The 18712-nt window shown below is 42.8% G+C and overlaps 1 protein-coding gene across 1 annotated transcript in view; it reads right to left on the bottom strand.

The window, feature by feature from the left end:
- The window catches only part of LOC116974988 (collagen alpha-3(VI) chain-like), a 158709-nt gene that overhangs the window by 15091 nt on the left and 124906 nt on the right, over positions 1 to 18712 (bottom strand). Inside the window, exons 42-47 of the mRNA XM_033023629.1 lie at positions 15615 to 15702; positions 13725 to 14414; positions 9520 to 9619; positions 9392 to 9429; positions 5105 to 5359; positions 4266 to 4340 (exon numbers count right to left, since the gene is read on the bottom strand). Coding sequence (XP_032879520.1) covers positions 4266 to 4340; positions 5105 to 5359; positions 9392 to 9429; positions 9520 to 9619; positions 13725 to 14414; positions 15615 to 15702 — 1246 coding nt within the window. The remainder of the gene's footprint in view (positions 1 to 4265; positions 4341 to 5104; positions 5360 to 9391; positions 9430 to 9519; positions 9620 to 13724; positions 14415 to 15614; positions 15703 to 18712) is intronic.

Raw genomic sequence — 18712 nt, 5'->3', positions numbered from 1 at the left:
GCACATCAATGCTGTTAAGAGTCTTGCCATCAACTGCATACTCTCCCCTTCCAAAGAGCAACACCCCACACTTGCCTGGTATAAACTCCATCTGCTAGTTCTCTGCCCATTTCATTCGTAGAACTATATCCCCATGTATAATTTGGCAGCCTTCCTCACTGTTGGCAACTTCAGAGCTCTTACCAACCAACCCATCTACATTGACATCCAAGTCAATTATATACATCACAAACAACGAAGGTCTCACCACAGATCCCTGCAGAATTCCTCTGGTCACAGACCTGTAGCCAGAATGACCACCTTTCACCACAACCCTCAGTCTTCTATGAGCCAGCCACTTCTGAACCCAAATGAATAAGTCACTGAAAATCCTGTGCACCTTAGTCTTCTGTGTAGGATGGAACTGCAGATGCTGATTTGCACCGAAGATGGACACAAAATGCTGGAGTAACTCAGCGGGCCAGGCAGCATCTCTGAATAGAAGGAACGAGTGGCCTTTCGTGTCGATTCTGAAGAAGGGTCTCAACCCAAATTGTCACCCATTCCTTGTATCCGGAGATGCTGCCTGGCCCTTAGAGTTACTCCAGCATTTTGTGTCTACCTTAATCTTCTGCATCAGCCCACTATGGGAGACTTTATCAAATGCCTTACTACAATCCATGTTGACACATCCACCACCCTACTCTCATTTAATCACCTTCCTCATATCCTCGAAAACTTGATCAAATTAGTCGGACATGATAACCATGTATAACACCATGATGACTATCCATAATTAGCCCATTCCCTTCCAAAAGGAAGTTACTCCTATCCCGAAGAATCCTCTCCAATACCTTCCCTACCACTGACGTGAGGCTTACTGGCCTATACTTTCTTGGATCATCTCTACCTCCATTCTTAAACATAGTAACCATATTGTCTACCCTCCAGATCTTTGGGACATCACCAATGGCTCGAGAAGATGTAAAGATCTCCGTCATGGCCCATGCAATCTCCTCTCTTGCCTCTCTAAATAACCTGGTTAGATCCCATCAACACCTTGGGATTTATCATTCTTCACGATCTTCCAGAATCCCAACTCTACCTCCGCTTTGATCGCAGACTGTCCTTGCATATAAATATTCACAACACTTATCTCACTGACCTCCATTTCCTTCTCCATGTTCAATACAGATGCAAAGTATTTGTTTTGCATCTCGCCTAACAAGTGCAAATCATCCCCTTTATTTCACAAATAGTGAAAGGCTTGGATAGAGTGGATGTGGAGAGGATGTTTCCACTAGTGGGAGAATCTAGGAGCAGCGGTCATAGCCTCAGGATTAAAGGATACGTTCCTTTAGGAAGGAGATGAGGAGGAATTTCTTTAGTCAGAGGGTGGTGAATCTGTGGAACACCTTGGCACAGAAGGCCGTGGAGGCCAAGTCAATGGATATTTTGATGGCAAAGATAGATAGATTCTTGATTAGTACAGGTGCCAGGGGTTATGGGGGGAAGGCAGGAGAATGGGGTTAGGAGGGAGAGATAGATCAGCCATGATTGAATGTTGGAGTAGACTTGATGGGCCAAATGGCCTAATTCTGCTATCACGTGGCCTTATGACCTATGACCTCTATCTCTGAGCATATCCTTAGTCGCCCTCTTATTTTTAATTTATGTATGAAAAGCCTTGGAATTTAAAAAAATATGATTCACCAAAAACATTGTGGCATTTTTTTTGTCCCTTCTAATCACATGGAGTATGATTAGAAGGAACACTCCTTTCAAAGGAGTATTTTCCTTACAAAAGTAAGGAACTTTTCGAAATAAATTAGAAATTTTTAATTGAGTACTTTGCTACTTGCTTTATATTCTTCAAAGGCCCTGATTGGTTTTCAACTTCCTAAACCTTGTATACACATCCTTTTTTTTTCTTTTTGACTAAACATGCAACCTCTTTGTAGGAATGAACTGCAGATGCTGGTTTAAACTGAAGATATGCTGGAGTAAGTCAGCGAGACCGGCAGCATCTCTGCACCTCTTTCATCAGACAAGGTTTCCTTACCTTGCCATCTAATCTCTCCATCTTACTGGAACACAGTGGCCTTGATCCCTGAACAGCTAGCTTTTAAATTATCCCATATGTCACATACAGACTACCAATAGCAAAGGTTCCCAATCTGCTCTCCTGCCTAATAACGTTGTCATCGGCCTTACTCCAATTTAGTATCTTACATAGACAACAGACGATAGGTGCAGGAGTAGGCCATTCGGCCCTTCAAGCCAGCACTGCCATTTAATGTGATCATGGCTGATCATCCACAATCAGTACACCGTTCCTGCCTTATCCCCATATCCCCTGACTCCGCTATCTTTAAGTGCCCTATCTAGCTCTCTCTTGAAAGTAGACAGAGAACCGGCCTCCACTGCCCTCTGAGGCAGAGAATTCCACAGACTCACAAGTGTTTGTGAGAAAAAGTGTTTCCTCGTCTCCGTTGTAATTTTTCTTAGTTTCCATGGAGCATAATTTCTCAATATTGCGTGCAACTTTGTTTTCCATTTTATTTCCCAAAATCCAAGTCTCAAGCCCATTTGACTCCACTAGACTCTACAAGACTGGTCTTTGCCATTCTTGTGTTCTTCACAACTTTGGCATTTGCTATTGTGCAATGAACCGGATTTGATTAGAGACTTAAGGTACAGGACTCATAAAGAGGTAGTGGCCGTAATATGTTAACGTTCAACCTGTAACTTGTGAGGGAGAATATGAAATCGGATGCGTCGGTATTACCATTGAGCAAAGGTGGTTGGAGAGACATGAGGAAGGAGCTGGCTAAAGTTGATTGGAAAGGGACCCAAGCAGAAATCACGGTGGAACAGCCATGCCAGGAATTTGTGGGAACAATTCGGAAGACGCAGGTTTTATTCATTCCAAAATATTCTCTTGGGAAAAGAAGGTGACTGTGGCTGACAAGGGAAATCAAAGATAGCATAAAACTAAAAGAGAAGGCATATAACATGGGGGGGGGGGGAGCTGGAGAATTAGGAAGCTCTTAAAAAAACAACAGAACGTAACAAAAAAGGCATTACAGGATGAAAAGATGAAATATGAAGCTAATAATATGAAAGAGGATAGCAAAAGTTTCTTCAGAGATATAAAGAGTAAGCAAGTGGACTGCTGGAAAATGATGCTGGAAAATCGTGCAGCTAAATCCTCCGTCAATCATGGTTAGCCATCAATGTGCCAAATGCAGTTCTCTTCCTTCTACAGGTGTCCTTTATACATTCTCTCTAAAATACCTATTTCCAAGGCCTTGCACAAATTTATCACAATTAAAATAAACAGCCTTGCACATCATTCACAATTATTCGAATTTTCAACCCAGCCCCACTCTTATCCAATAATGAATGATATGCCATTAATACCTACAGCCTGTGATAGAGGACTTTCACTATATCTCTCACCTAAATTACACTGAACTTATATGACACTCTTTGTCATAAGGCCATAAGGAATAGGAGCAGAATTAGGCCATTCGACCCATCAAGTTTACTCCGCCATTCAATCATGGCTGTTATATCTCTCCCTCCTAACCCCATTCTCCTGCCTTCTCCCCATAACCGCTGACACCTGTACTAATCAAAAATCTATCTATCTCTGCCTTAAAGATATCCACTGACTTGGCCGCCCAGCCTTCTGTGGTAAAGAGTTCCACAGACTCACCACCCTCTGACTGAAGGAAATATCTTTGAATCTCCTTCCTAATAGAAAATCCTTTAATTCTGAGGCTATGACCTCTGGTCCTAGACTCTCCCATTAGTGGAAACATCCTCTCCACATCCACTCTATCCAAGCCTTTCACTATTATGTATGTTTCAATGAGGTCCCCCCTCATTCTTCTAAACTCCAGCGAGTACAGGCCCGGTATCGACAAACACTCATCATCGATTAACCTACTCATTTCTGGGAACATTCTTGTAAACCTCCTCTGGACCCTCTCCAGTGCCAGCACGTCCTGCCTCAGATATGGTGCCCAAAATTGCTACAATATTCCAAATGCGACCTTACCAGCGCCTTATCGAGTCTCAAAATTACATCACTGTTTTTGTATACAAGCCCTCTTGAAATAAATGCTAGCATTGAGTTTGCTTTCTTCACTACCGATTCGACTTGCAGATTAGCTTTTTGGGAATCCTGCACCAACACTCCCAAGTAACTTTGCACCTCCGATTTCTGGATTCTCTCCCCATTTAGAATGGAGCTCCGTTCATCATTCATGAATAGTTACCTATTTCGGGATTCTCAATTGGCTCCATAATGACTTGTGTTGTTACGCTTCCCGTAATGGCTTCCGATGATTTTTCTAAAGTTAGAAGAACAAAACATTGTTTTTGGTGCAAAACCTGTATATCTCGTATCAAAAGTAAGTCCTGCATTTATTAGGGGAATATAATCTTAAATCCATCAGTCCCTTTCTCCTGATATATTAATTATTCTACATTGACGGCAATGTGGTGCTAACCTTTGCTGAGCTCAATATACCTGGCATTGCAGCATGCATATTCTTGCCGTTCGGAGTATTGGTTGGAATGAAATTGCTCTTTTTTGTGCCAGATCAAAGGTTTTGTCCAAATCTAATCCACGGTGAATATCAGAACACGGTAAACTGTTCAAATTTTGGAAAAGTCCCAGATTTTTTTCCGCAGGACCAGCATCGTGGGGGATTTGGTGTGCACCTATTTCCAGTTACACAGAGTTTTGAGGTACTTGTCAGAAGTATCAGAACCACAGCATTTATGAGGCCCTGTGGTGCAATGTTTGGGGGGGGGGGGGGGGGGGGGGGTTGGTGGCAGCAATAAATTCAAAAGCCATTTTGAAAAGCAAATAGGGCGGGGGACTGGAAGGAGGAATAGTTGAGGCTGAGAGAATAATGTTGATTAAGCCTCGACGTAACCAGGATGGGCTTACAGTATTGTCATATGAATGATTTGCTATTCCTCAAAGAGATGGTTTAAAGGAAAAATTTCACTGCATCTTATCCAATTCTGCGCATAGCCTGTAATGGCTGTGAAATATCCTCCTTCCATTGCAGGTCAAGCTTACTTGTTGTAAATAAGTGGAACTTACCTGTTGTAAATAATCCACTGTAAATAGATTTTGCTCTGGACTCGGAGAATCCTATCACAGTAATCCTGTATTGTTCTCCGGTTTCCAAATCCTTGATAACAATTTCAGGATCACTGATGTTCAGCTTTGCAACCAGGAGGTTCTGGCTCACTTCGACCACAGTAACTTCATAACTATCTCTGAGTTGAGCTTCAGCCTGAGAAAAACGTAGGACAATACTGTCTTCTGTAACACTGGAGGCAAATAATTCCATTCCTGTAGCAGCAAAAATAGAGAGACAGAAATTACAATTCAGAAGCCAATCTCTTGTGGGGAACATGACCCTGCTGAAACCAACAATACAAAGGCATTGAGCAAAATAAGAGACTTGGCCTCTTGAGACCATTTTCTGAACAACTTGGACCCCACTCAGAGAGCCACTGTGGTATACAGCGTAGAAACCGGCCTTTTGGCCCAACTCATCCCTGATGAACAAGTCACCTAAAGGGGCTGTCCCACTTGGGTGACCTAATCCGCGAGTTCTGGCGAGTCTGCCCTCGACTCATACTCGCAGCATGGTCGCCATGAGGTCTTCGTAAACCTCCTTCATGCTTGAGAGTGGTCTCCACAAACTCGAGACCTCAGCTAGGTCTTGGCGTTTTTTTCAATATTTTAAAAAATGCCCGCGAGTAAAAATAGGTTGCCATGGAAAAAAACGATACTTTTTTTACTCGTAGGTTTAGTCGTAGTAGGTCGTAATAGGTCAGCATGTTAGTCATAGGTAATCGAGGGTAGTCAAAGGTAGTCGAAGATAGTCTTCATTTTAGTCGAAGGGAGGTCGAAGGGAGGTTGAAAGAGATCAAAGGAGGTCGTCTTCACTCTCCACTATTTGGTGCCTAGTTTTCCCAAAGTTAGTCGTAGCTAGTCGAAGCTGGTCTTCAACATAGTCGAATACCTCCTTTGACCTCCTTCGACTAAGACCCCAACTGTGGTCGTACCATAGGCCTTGCCATAGGCTTTGCTTTTCCAAATATAGACTGCAACTGAGGGAATTATTATTTGGAAAATGTTTGCACCAACAATAAGCCATACAGGCTATTGAACATTCACTTGCATTTGGAATTCCTTCAACCAATTCAAGCTTTAGGTGTGAGCTCCAACCTCTTGGTACAAGGTTTCCATGCTCATTTCATATTTTGCTCATTTCATATTGGCGTACCTCTTTGACTCATTCACCCTCACTTCCATCCAATCTGTCTTCTGCTTACAACAGAGAGATGGATTGGAATGGTATGGGACATGTGTTGAAATACCCTTGGTGAGACAAGTGGTTGATGACATTGACTGTAAGAACATATCATTTTGATTCAAACAATAATGGTAAGAAAAGACATGTTTAAGATTCTGCAGGCTCTGTACATTTGAAATCTTTGGGCCATTCTCCTAAAAGTCCACTAGCATGAAATAGGCACAAACCAGGGTTGCCACATTTTTTGTCAATAACAGTTCCACAATTAGTACTGGAGTTTTTATTTTACTGCCAAATGCATGGGTAATTCTGCTGAATGTTGTGCATATCTATCCTCTCACCTACCCATAAATAAGCAATTCTTCAGTTCAAGGAAGGTGGTTTGCTTGAGGTTTTAAGAGTTTAGGGACTCACCTTTTAGTGCTCAATTGATCTATAGTTGCACAAATAAAGGCGAGCCGCTAAACATGGAGAGAAAAGCATCCAGATTTCATCCTCTGGTCTTTGTGTTGGAATGTTGGACCAGTAGTCTAGATATTTTTAACTATGAAACTTGTGGGAGGAGGGATATAGACAATAGACAATAGGGGCAGGAGTGGGCCATTCAGCCCTTTGTGTCAGCACCACCATTCAATGTGATCATGGCTGATCATCCACAATCAGTACCCCGTTCCTGCCTTCTCCCCATATCCCCTGACTGCTATCTTTAAGAGGTCTATCTAGCTCTCTCTTGAAAGACATTGGGGGGTGGGGGGAGGTTGGTGGGTGGAGGGATTCAAAAGATGGTGGATGTAAAAGGTTCTGGATGACCATGCAAGTTGACGCTTTTTAGCAAACCTGATCAATATTCTATTGTCACTATTGAATTCTTGTATTTAGAGCAGTCAAGAAAAAATGCAATTAATAAAACAGAAAATGCCAGAATCCGGTAGCAAGGTTAGAGAAAGGAACAGAGTTATATGTTCAAAGGTAGACAAAAATGCTGGAGAAACTCAGCGGGTGAGGCAGCATCTATGGAGTGAAGGAAATAGGCGACGTTTCGGGTCAAGACCCTTTCAAGTTGGCGGCCTTTCGTCCAAACGAAGTAGAGGAAGCAAGTAGGCATATTTTCACTTCTTGGTGGGCATTCCTGGATAATGATAATTGTTGATAGTCATTGAGAAGCAAAACATATCTGATGGAAGGTCAGATCTTGACTTTCTCAGACAGACAATTTGGATCTGGGGTGGCTTACTTTGGTATTGCAGAACCTCACAATGATCTCTGTCCAACAAGGGTGCCCAGTACATCTGGACCAAGCTCAGTGTGCCAATATATTCAGGAAGGGAGAAATAAAAAAATGCAGTTCATGTTTAAAATAGTTCAAATTGTTTAAAATAGTCCAGAACCAGGGGCCATAGTTTAAGAATAATAGCCCTGTCCCACTGCACGAGGCCATTCAAGAATTCTCCCGAGTTTGCCCTGATTCGAACTCGGAGATTTACGGTAATGGCCGCTCATCGGTACTCGGGGCTCTCATGGACATTTTTCAACATGTTAAAAAATCTTAACGAGTCTTCCCGAGTACCCGCCGTTAGCGTTACGAGTCGCTAAAAGATGTCCCCGAGCTCCAACGTACCCGCTGCGTATATTCTATGTGCTTCCGCGAGTTTGATTTTTTTTTTAAACTCGGGAGAGCTCGTGGAATGAACTGGTACAGTGGGACAGGGCTTTTAGGAGTAAGCCATTTAGAACGGAGACGAGGAAACACTTTTTCTCACAGAGTGGTGAGTCTGTGGAATTCTCTGCCTGGATGCTTTCAAGAGAGAGCTAGATAGGGCTCTTAAAGATAGTGGGGGGATGTGGGGAGAAGGCAGGAACGGGGTACTGATTGGGGATGATCAGCCATGATCACGTCGCAGGGCTGAGTGGCCTACTCCTGCACCTATTGTCTATTGTCTATTGCCTTCCATTCCGAGCTACATATGTATTGATACAGATATTAACTACATTTAGAGAAATATATAAAATTAGGTTTCTTATTTATTTGTGACTTGAATGATGGATCAAAGGTTGCAGTGAAGGCTAAAGGGAACACTGTGGGACTTAAAACCTATATTGGTGAAGTAACTCAGAGGTCAGGCAGCATCTCAGGAGAAAAGTAACATGTGATGTTTTGGGTTGAAACCCCATTCCTTCTCTCCAGAGATGCTGTCTGTCCCGTTGAGTTACTCCAGCTTTTTGTGTCTATCTTCGGTTTAAACCAGCATCTGCAGTTCCTTCCTGCACACTGAGGGAATTAAATTCAGCCAGAACAACTGAGAGAGATGCTAAGGTATATTTTTAAAATGTTGATAGAAGAAACTGGGCTGTCCACAGGTGATCAGGAGATCTGATCTTATTGAGAAGTGAAAGAGGCTCAATGGGACCTGTAGACTCGCCTGTCTTCTGTCTCCTGTGTACTTTTGAAGTCCTGTAAAGTGACCACGTAGGAAACATGCAGGTAGCTTGTTGTTTTCGTTAATGGACCAAAGAGTCTCAAATGTGTAGGAAGGAACTGCAGATGCTGGTTTAAACCAAAGATAGACACAACAAAAACTGTAGTAACTCAGGCAGCATCTCTGGAGAGAAGGAATGGGTGACATACACAATTATTAAGCGATTGGACAAGCTAGATGCAGGAAACATGTTCCCCATGTTGGGGAAGTCCAGAACCAGGGGTCACAGTGTAAGAATAAGGGGTAGTCCATTTAGAACTGAGATGAGGAAAAACTTTTTCACCCAGAGAGTTGTGAGTTTGTGCAATTTTCTGCCTCAGAAGGCAGTGGAGGTCGATTCACTGGATGCTTTCAGGAGAGAGTTAGAAAGAGCTCTTCAGGCTAGAAGAATGAAGGGATATGGGGAGAAGGCAGGAACGGGGTACTGATTGTGAATGATAAGCCATGATCACATTGAATGGCGGTGCTTGCTCGAAGGGCCGAATGGCCTACTCCTGCACCTATTGTCTATATTTCTATGTTTCTATGACATTTCGAGTCAAGACCCTTCTTCAGTCTCAAATAACAGCAGCAATAACTTACCCATAAGTTTCTCTGCAGCCATCGGAACATCCGCCGTGCTAGACACATAAAAGAAGGGAAAAGCATGAATCTTGCTGAAATGGTTTTAAATGCAGTTTGTAAAGAGTTCTTCGATTGTGTCTACTTACACCTGTTGGTCAGCATTCCCAAACATCTCACTTGGCTGGTCACTTTGGAGCGACCCACATCGCTTCTGCAGCTCCTGGGACAAGTGGAATGCATTCTCAGCTGGAAGGAAAGATCATCTTTTTTCAGGTGCTTAAATATTGGTAATAGGGAATCAACCTTACCAATTCTTCCACTGAATTTGTATAGAAGCATGCACTGAACCAGAGTCACAACAATAATCCAATGGTTCCATTTCTGACCTCTGCTACATTATCTAATCTCAAACAGATGGTTAGGAGCCCACTACAGTGGGCGTCAATACTCAAAGATATTTTCCAAACTTAACAAGCACAGAGGGATCCTTCCAGAAAACTTCAAACATTGAGCAAAAATAAAGCTGGAAGCATTGTGTGGAGCTTGTCACGGTCAACTAGCACAATGCCTAGGTTGAAACATGGTCTAAAGGGCCTGTCCCACTTAGGCAATTTTTTCGGCGACTACAGGCGACTAGGCTGTCGCCACATGGTCGCGGGGTGATGCCTGTGTGGTCGTGAGTCGTCTCCTCAGCCGTCTAAAGAGACGTGATGTTTTTCTGGTCGCCACTGGATTTTGAAATATTCAAAACTTTTCGGCGACTGTGGGCTTGACACAGCTTGACATAGCTTGTCTTCTCCTATGATAGCCGCTGTCGTAGGTTGTCACCAGGTGACGTTGATTGTCGCCGGGTGCTGACTTCGGTGAATTCCATTGGCGACTACCCACGTCAACCTACGTCAAATGGCCACAGGTACCGGCGACTGAATTGTCTTCAGTTGTCGCCGACAGGTGGGTTGCTTGTTGTAGTGGGTGGATGTAGGTTGCCGTAGGTTGTTGCCTGTGTGGTCGTTGGTTGTCGTAGGTGTGATCGTTCTAAGTCCCGACGATTGGGTCACTGGTTGTCGGTAGCTTGCCATCGACTAGGTGGTAGGTTGTTGTTGACATTGCCGTAGGGGGGGGGGCTCCAGTCGCCAATTTTTGGGTGACCTGCTATGACTGTGACAGTCGCCAGCAGTCGCCGAAAAATATCGTCTAAGGGACAGGCCCTTAACTGTTTGGGCACGGTATAAATAGAGAATATCAATCTCCCAAAGAGAACCACACTTCAACACATTGCAGCATCCCTGAGAGTAATAGGAAAAGCGCAAGAGTGGTGGGATGGAAATGGACCTGTGGGAAATTGGAGGGATATGGGCCAAACACGGGCAGCCTATGACTATCTCTCTATGGAGAAAATAAACAAGTATGCGAAATAACAGAAAGCTTATGGTTTGAAATGGAACTACACCCATTGACTGTGCAAACAGGTACAACAATGTTTGTGTTCTATTCCTTTACAAAACGCTCTCACAGTCAACATTGTAGTGAAATGAACTCTTGTACAATAATTCAATTATCATAGGCTGTTCTGTTAAAAGAGCAATGAGTTTATAATTTCAGCAAAGGCATCGTCATTCTAATTACATTTATGCTTTATCATTGTATTCAATGCCCTGTGGTGGCTCCCAAGGGTCGGGTCATTCCACTATCGAACCCCTCGGCACGGGAATGGACTAGTCTGGGGCAGCCCTTAGCTACAGGGATAAAGGGCAGGGGTTTAGGTGCAATCTTTCTCTTGCAGACCAGGCCGGACAAGAGAACAACACCTAATAAAAGTCCTCCCGAAGTACCTGGCTCCTCGCCTTCATTTTGGGCTTGTCACCGCGCCACATTGGTGACCCCGACGTGATAAGCCCGAAATGAAGGCGAGGAGCCAGGTATTTCGGGAGGACTTTTAATAGGTGTTGTTCCCAGCCTCGGCCGTGAGGTTGCCCTCCTTCACGGCTCCCTCTACCTGTCCCTCCACCTGTGCCTTCGCCGGCCCCTCTGTTGGCCGACTTCCGTACGCTGTCCGGTTGGGTTGTACGCCCGCCGGTGCGTTTCATGCCTCCTGTTCTGGGGGGGGGGGGGTGGATCCTGTCGCAGCTCCCAAAGGTCGACCACACAGCAAGGGTTAACGTGAAATAATTAAACATGTGTTGTTTTCAGGATTATATGCAGCAAAATGTTGATGACAGGAAATAGTCATGAAGAACATTTTGACAGAGTAGAGAATCAGAAATAAAAATAATTGTTGATAAATTACCCAGGCTGCAGTTAGTGTGAAAAGTGGGATGATTTAATGGACACCACTGATGAAACTAGATAACAGTAATCCAGGTACATCATTAATTATATCTGTCACCACAGTTTCCTGCTGAGATAACTAGTGTTGGGCTCTAAGATAACTTGGCCACGTTGCCATCCAAAGGCAGCTGCGGATTATTTACTTTCTCAATTCGGGCATGATATTGTGTGTTAACAATACATCTTAAATGGACTGGAATTAGTTCGAAAGGTCCCCTCGAATGTTATCAGCTGGATAACTGGGCGGCACAGTGCCACAGCGGTAAAGTTGCTGCCTCACAGCGCCCGAGACCCGGGTTCAATCCTGACTACGGGTGCTGGTCTGTACGGAGTTTGTACGTTCTCCCCGGGACTTGCGTGGGTTTTCTCTAAGATCTTGGGTTTCCTCACACACTCAAAAGATGTACAGGCCTGTAGGTTAACTGGCTTGGTAAATTGTCCCTAGTGTGTGTAGGTGTGTGTGTTAATGTGCGGGGATCGCTGGCTGGTGCGGACTCGGTGGGCCAAAGGGCCTGTTTCCGTGCTGTATCTCTAAATTAACCTAAACTGCACTGATACAATACTTTGTTGGCTCACCCAACATGGCTCAGCACAGGAACAGGTCATTTGTACAATAATAAGAGTGGCTCATTGGAGCTGGAGTTGAACTGGTGATCTGGGAATCTTAGACGATGGCATTGTGATACCAAACTGGTAGTTAATTCTAAACTCACAAAGACCCAAGGCGAAATATATTATTGTCTCCATTTCATAATTGAAATATTTTATTGCAAAATCAAGAATAAGAACGGGCAGTGGACCTGGAGGTGTGAGACCCGCTGAGTCGGTCCCTGCTTGTTCCCCGAAGACCAGAGGCCAGGAGGATGGAGTCGGCGATGACAGATGTGACCAGCGAGGAGTGAGGCGGGCAGGAGGAGAGGGAACCGGGGTCTGACCTACAAGGCTGCAGAGGCACCGCCGGGAACAAGTGGCAGTCGGGTGTGGGGAGGGATGTCGGTTTGCAGGTTGCCCCGCACATCCAAGAAAGGTGATGATGGCTGGAGGCTCACAGCAGCCTGGGGCTCGCCTGGATCAGGCACCGCTTGTGCAAACTAAGGTGTGGAGTGGATTTTGAAATTGGCGCCTCTTGCATGCGGGGTTAGTAGACTTTCTGTACAATTTGCTTATCGGGGATGTGCTTAGGTATGGCAATGCTCTACCTAACTGTTTGAAAGAAAATAATTTTACCATGCATTTGCACTTTGCACAATGAAAGCACCATCTGCTCTTCATCTGAATTGTATAGCTTAGGGTGGCAAACGATATTGAGAGCCAGACTGCACGGAAATTGATCCTTTGAGCCCCTGAGGCCTACAGACAGTCAAAATGACCCGTTCCCAATCATCAAATTAATTTTCCGCAGATTCTATCATTCGTCAACAAACTATCGAGCAATTTACAGTCGCCAATCAACTTAACAACACACACATTTTTGAGATATGGGAGGAAATCAGAGGAACTGAAGGGAACCCACAAGATAATGTGCAAGTCCACATAGACAGCACCCAAGATTAGAACTGAACCTGGGTCTTATTTTTCATTCACCTGTACTGTGGTGAATATTATTGAGTGAAGTTTATTCCAAGATGGATGATAGGGAGTTGTGAATAAATGGTTGTGAGGAATTTTCAGGGAACTTTGTGTTCCTCCGGACAAGTGGCATATTGGTAGAGTTGTTGCCTTACAGCGGCAGTAGACCCGGGTTCAATCCTGACTATGGGTGCTGTCTGTATGGAGTTTGTACATTCTCTCCGTGACTACATGGGTTTTCTCAGAGATCTTCAGTATTCTTTCACATTCGAAAGACGTACAGGTTTGTAGGCTAATTGGCTTGGTAAAAGCTTAAATGTCCCTAGTGTGTGTCGGATAGTGTTAATGTGCGGGGAGTCGGTGAGGACTCGGTGGGTCGAAGGGCCTGTTTCCGCGCTGTATCTCTAAACTAAACTAAACAAGCAGTGAATGTGAGGGAGTGACTGCAACTTACCTCTGATGTACTTCGGGAGCTGGCGTGCAAACCTCAACAAATCTTCGCTGTGGAGTTCTGAGATCTCGTTAATTGACTTGAAGTACACATCTTGAGGCTCACTTGCCAGGTTCATGAGATCCTGCCCATTCAGCTTCTTAAACATCTTGAATATAACAATGAAGAAGCCTTTGCATTTGGCGTCTGCTATGACCGTCTCCAGCCGCTCCTTCTCAGCCTCTGGAAGATCTCCCGTGGTCATGAGAGCAATAAGTTTGAATTGCCTTGGCTGGGGTGCCTTCTCAAAAATATTTTTGACGGTCCATTCAACAGCATGAGCTGTTGCTCTTGTCCCTTCCAGCTGTGTCATCTTGTTTTGGATGTACTCTCCAATATCTTGGCTGGAACGGTGGTCAGTGAGAGAGAACTCAGTTTTCACTCGATTGAAGCTATTATTCGTTTGAGAATCATACAATGCCTGCTGGACCACGGCTACCCTAGCCTGATGGTTGGAGGTTGCAGGGTCTTTGCTAATCTCCAACTGGTCTGCCACATAAGTAATGTATCTTTTGATCTCCACAAACTGGGTTGGATTGATAGTTGCTGAGCTGTCTAAGATGAATGCAATATCCAAGTCGATATCAGTGGGTGCCATTGACCTCTTACTTCGGAAGAGTTTACTGTCACAAGCTGTGTTGACTTCACAAAAATCTATACAGAAAAAAATATATAATTATTGTTACATTTATTATGTACTATATTTTATACAATAAACAATTAGATACAGTGTGGAAACAGGCCCTTCAGCACAACTTGCCCACACTGGCCAACAATGTCACAGCTACACTAGTCCCACCTGCCTGCGCTTGGTCCATATCCCTCAAAACCTGTCTTATCCATGTATCTGTCTAACTGTTTCTTAAATGTTGGGATAGTCCCAGCCTCAACTACCTCCTCTGGCAGCTTGTTCCATACACCCACCACCCTTTATGTGAAAACGTTACTCTGCAGATTCCTATTAAATCTTTTCCCCTTCATCTTGAACCTATGTCCTCTGGCTATATTATATTATAATGTTTTATATTATTATTATATATTATAATGCATTAAACTCCCACATTTTAATTATTTATCACCTATGAAGATTGAATGTGAATTTCAAATATTAGTTTGCACAATAGATTTTAAATTAACAAACATAATACTGATCATGGAGGCAGGGTATGATGATTGTTATTTTGGTACCAAATCAGATATTAATTTGTGAATATGAAATACTATGCACCCCCACAATATATTTCACACATAGTGTACCATTCGACTATGAGTCGGAAGGAAGTGCAGATGTTGGTTTAAACCGAAGATAGACACAAAATGCTGGAGGAACTCAGCGGGACAGGCAGCAGTATTGGAGAGAAGCAATGGGTGATGTTTTGGGTCGAGACTCTTCTTCAGACTGAGAGTCGGGAGTGAGGGGAACAGGAAATATAGATAGAGATATAGAGAGGTGCAGAACAAACAAATGAAAGGTCATATGTTCAATAATCTCTCTACATCTCCATTGATATCTCTTGTTTCCCTTTTCCTTCACCCCCAGTCTGAAGAAGGGTCTCGACCTGAAAAGTCACCCATTCCTTCTCTCCAGAGCTGCTGCCTGTTCAACTATGTGTTATGGTTTTCAACCCTGACCTCCATGCCGAGTGATGCGTTCTTCCAAGATAGTCACCCTTAACAAATGAGCATTTCTTCAGTAGCCCTGGAATTCCCTCTAAACATTTCATCAGGAATGGGGGAACCATTGAAATGGAAAAATATCTGGGTGGTATATTTCACCATGATATGATGAAATTGCAGTGAAACACCAAATATTTCAAACAAGAATCTGAAAGGATAGTAAGAATGAGTACATACCTAAACATATGTGGCATGCCATCACCTTGCTGAGTGTATCGTTGTCATTACGGAAAACAAAGAATTGTGAAATCCCGGCTTCGTTTTTCTGATAAAAGATAGAAATGAGAAAGAACAGTCAGCTGACAAGATCACCCCTCTTCTCACATCATGAACATTCATGAAGCAAAACAAATCCTGGTTACCAGATACTATCAATTCAAACAGCCTCATCTCATTACCAATGTGTCTAAACACTCTCCTAACAGACATCATCCTTTAACACTTTGATCCAAAAAGTATCTCATTAACTCAGTCAGATCATTTAATTTCTGCTTCCAAGTATATATGCATTTTGGAGGATGTGCATGAAAAGAAACTGAGGTTATTGCAAAGTGGTTTATGGAAAGTTACTGTAATCTCTGGATGTCTGGTGTGTGGACTTGAAGCTATGAATCTTCTTCTGCTGATGAAGAGTGAAAATGCTCAAAGCCGTGAAATTAGTTTAGTTTAGAGATACTGCGCGGAAACATGACCTTCGGCCCACCGAGTCCGCGCTGACCAGCAATCCCTGCACACCAACACTATCCCACACACACTAGGGACAATTTACAATGTTTTACCAAAGCCAATTAACCTACAAACCTGTACTGTTTGGAATGTGGGAGGAAACCGGAATACCCAGAGAAAACCCACGCAGGTCACTGGGAGAACATACAAACTCCGTACACACAGCATCCATGGTCAGGATCGTGGACAAGACATGTGTGCTCCACCATACCCACCCTGACTAATGAAGTCTATTGTTAAGACTAACTTAATAGTCTGAACATCTAACAGATGTTAACAAACACGGGATCCTGTAATGTGTGAGTCTTGGTAGCCTGCCAAACTAACGTTCTAACATTGAAGGCAAATAGGAATCCGATCAGATTATCGGCGGTATTAGTTTTAAATTCTTAAATCTGAAAAATGGCACAAAGGGAAGCCTTCACCTAGGTTACATCCAATTTAAAAGAGAATCTAACAGAGATGATACTGAACAGCCAGTGCAATGGAAAAAAAGTGACCTGTCGTAATCTGAGAAGAAGAATCTTGTGGTAAGAATATTGATGTTGAATATGATGTGGGGAATAAAGAAAATTAACCATTAAGGGTGATATCTCTCTGATCACTCCCCGAATTCTGTAATTTGTTGTAAACTGGTAATTTGTCTGTAAACTTGTTTTAACTGTAAGGTGACTTTGAGTCCTGAAAGGCGCCCATAAATAAAATGTATTATTATTATTATTATTATTATTATTATTATTATTATTATTATTATTATTATTATTATTATTATTATTATTATTATTATTAGTATTAGTATTATTAGTATTATATCAATTGTCAGAAGTGGAAGAAATATATCAATTATGGAAAGTGGAGGAATGAAAGAAAAATAAGTGGAATAATATACAAATTTAGCTGTATGTATTTACAATGACAATAAATGTGCATTTTTATTGTTATTTATTATTATTATTATTATAATTATTATTATTATTATAATAATAATAATAATAATAATAATAATAATAATAATAATAATAATAATAATAATAATTATTATTATTATAAAAACATTTAGCTAGAAATAGCTACATGAAATAAAATGGAAAATCTCTATCCAGTTTATAGAGTTATTTTGCAGAATGTAGATATATTTTGTTTTGATCTTCCTGAACATAGCTAGATGGTTCATTAAAGCCCTGTCCCTCTGTACGGGTTAATTCAAGAGGTCTCCCGAGTTAAAAAAAAAAAAATCAAACTTGTGGAAGCACGTAAAATGCACGTCGGAGCTCGGGGACGTCTCTTAGCGGCTCGTAACGCTAACGGCAGGTACTCGGGAAAGCTCGGGAAGACTTGTGAAGATTTTTCAACATGTTGAAAAATGTCCACGAGAGCCCCGAGTACCGACGAGCGGCCATTACTGTAAATCTCCGAGTTCGAATCAGGGCAAACTTGGGGAGAACTCTTGAATGAACTCGTACAGTGGGACGAAAATGTGACCTTAGTTAGCCATGGGTGTAAAAGATGAACAAAAGAACCACAGACTGTATTTTTTTAAAGCTGGGACTATATCTAAAGGCTTATCCAACTCTACATTTAATAATTAACATGAGCAAACATGTCCACAGCGTTTAAGGTAGATGTTTCAAAAATGGAAAGTATTTGAATGGGTCCTGGAAAATGATTGCGACAAACTATGTAAAAAAGCAGAATGCACCTTGGAATGGAGATTGTGGGACTGGAGGTCATAGCCTCAGAATTAAAGGATATTCATTTCGGAAGGAGATGAGGAGGAATTTCTTAAGAGGGTGGTGAATCTGTGGAATTCTTTGCCACAGAATGCTGTGGTGGCCAAGTCAATGGATATTTTTTAAGGCAGGAATACATAGATTCTTGATTAATACAGGTGTCAGGGGTTATGGGGAGAAGGTAGGAGAATGGGGTTAGGAGGAAGAGAAAGATCAGCCATGAATAAATGGCAGAGTAGACTTGTGTAAGAAGGAACTGCAGATGCTGGTTTAAACCGAAGATAGACACAAAAAACTGGAGCAACTCAGCGGGACAAGCAGCATCTCTGGAGAGAAGGAATGGGTGACGTTTCGGGTCGAGACCCTTCTTCAGAATGGTTAGGGATAAGGGAAATGAGAGATATAGACGATGATGTGAAGAGATAAAGAACAATGAATGGAAGATATGCAAAAAAGTAACTATGATAAAGGAAACAGTTGTAAACAGTTTGTAGGGTTTAGCCTCACTCTGACAATTGAGGAGACTGAGGACAGAAAGGACTCTCCACAACTCCCTGGTTAACTCATACCTTCCCAATCAAACCACCCCCTCCCCAGGTACATTCCCCTGCAACCGCAGAAGATGCAACACCTGTTGCTATACCTCCTCCCTCGACTCTCTGTCCATGGACTCCGACAGTCCTTTCCGGTTAGACAGAAGTTCGCTTGCACCTCCTCCAACCTCATCTACTGTATCCGTTGTTCAAGATGTGGACTCTTATACATCAGCGAGACCAAACGCAGATTGGGCGATCGTTTCGCGGAACACCTTCGCTCAGT

Source organism: Amblyraja radiata, chromosome 7, assembly GCF_010909765.2.
Source record: "Amblyraja radiata isolate CabotCenter1 chromosome 7, sAmbRad1.1.pri, whole genome shotgun sequence".
NCBI classification, from domain to species: Eukaryota; Metazoa; Chordata; class Chondrichthyes; order Rajiformes; family Rajidae; genus Amblyraja; species Amblyraja radiata.
The sequence above is the reverse complement of the archived record's forward strand: the minus strand, read 5'-3'. Positions and strand labels throughout refer to the sequence as shown.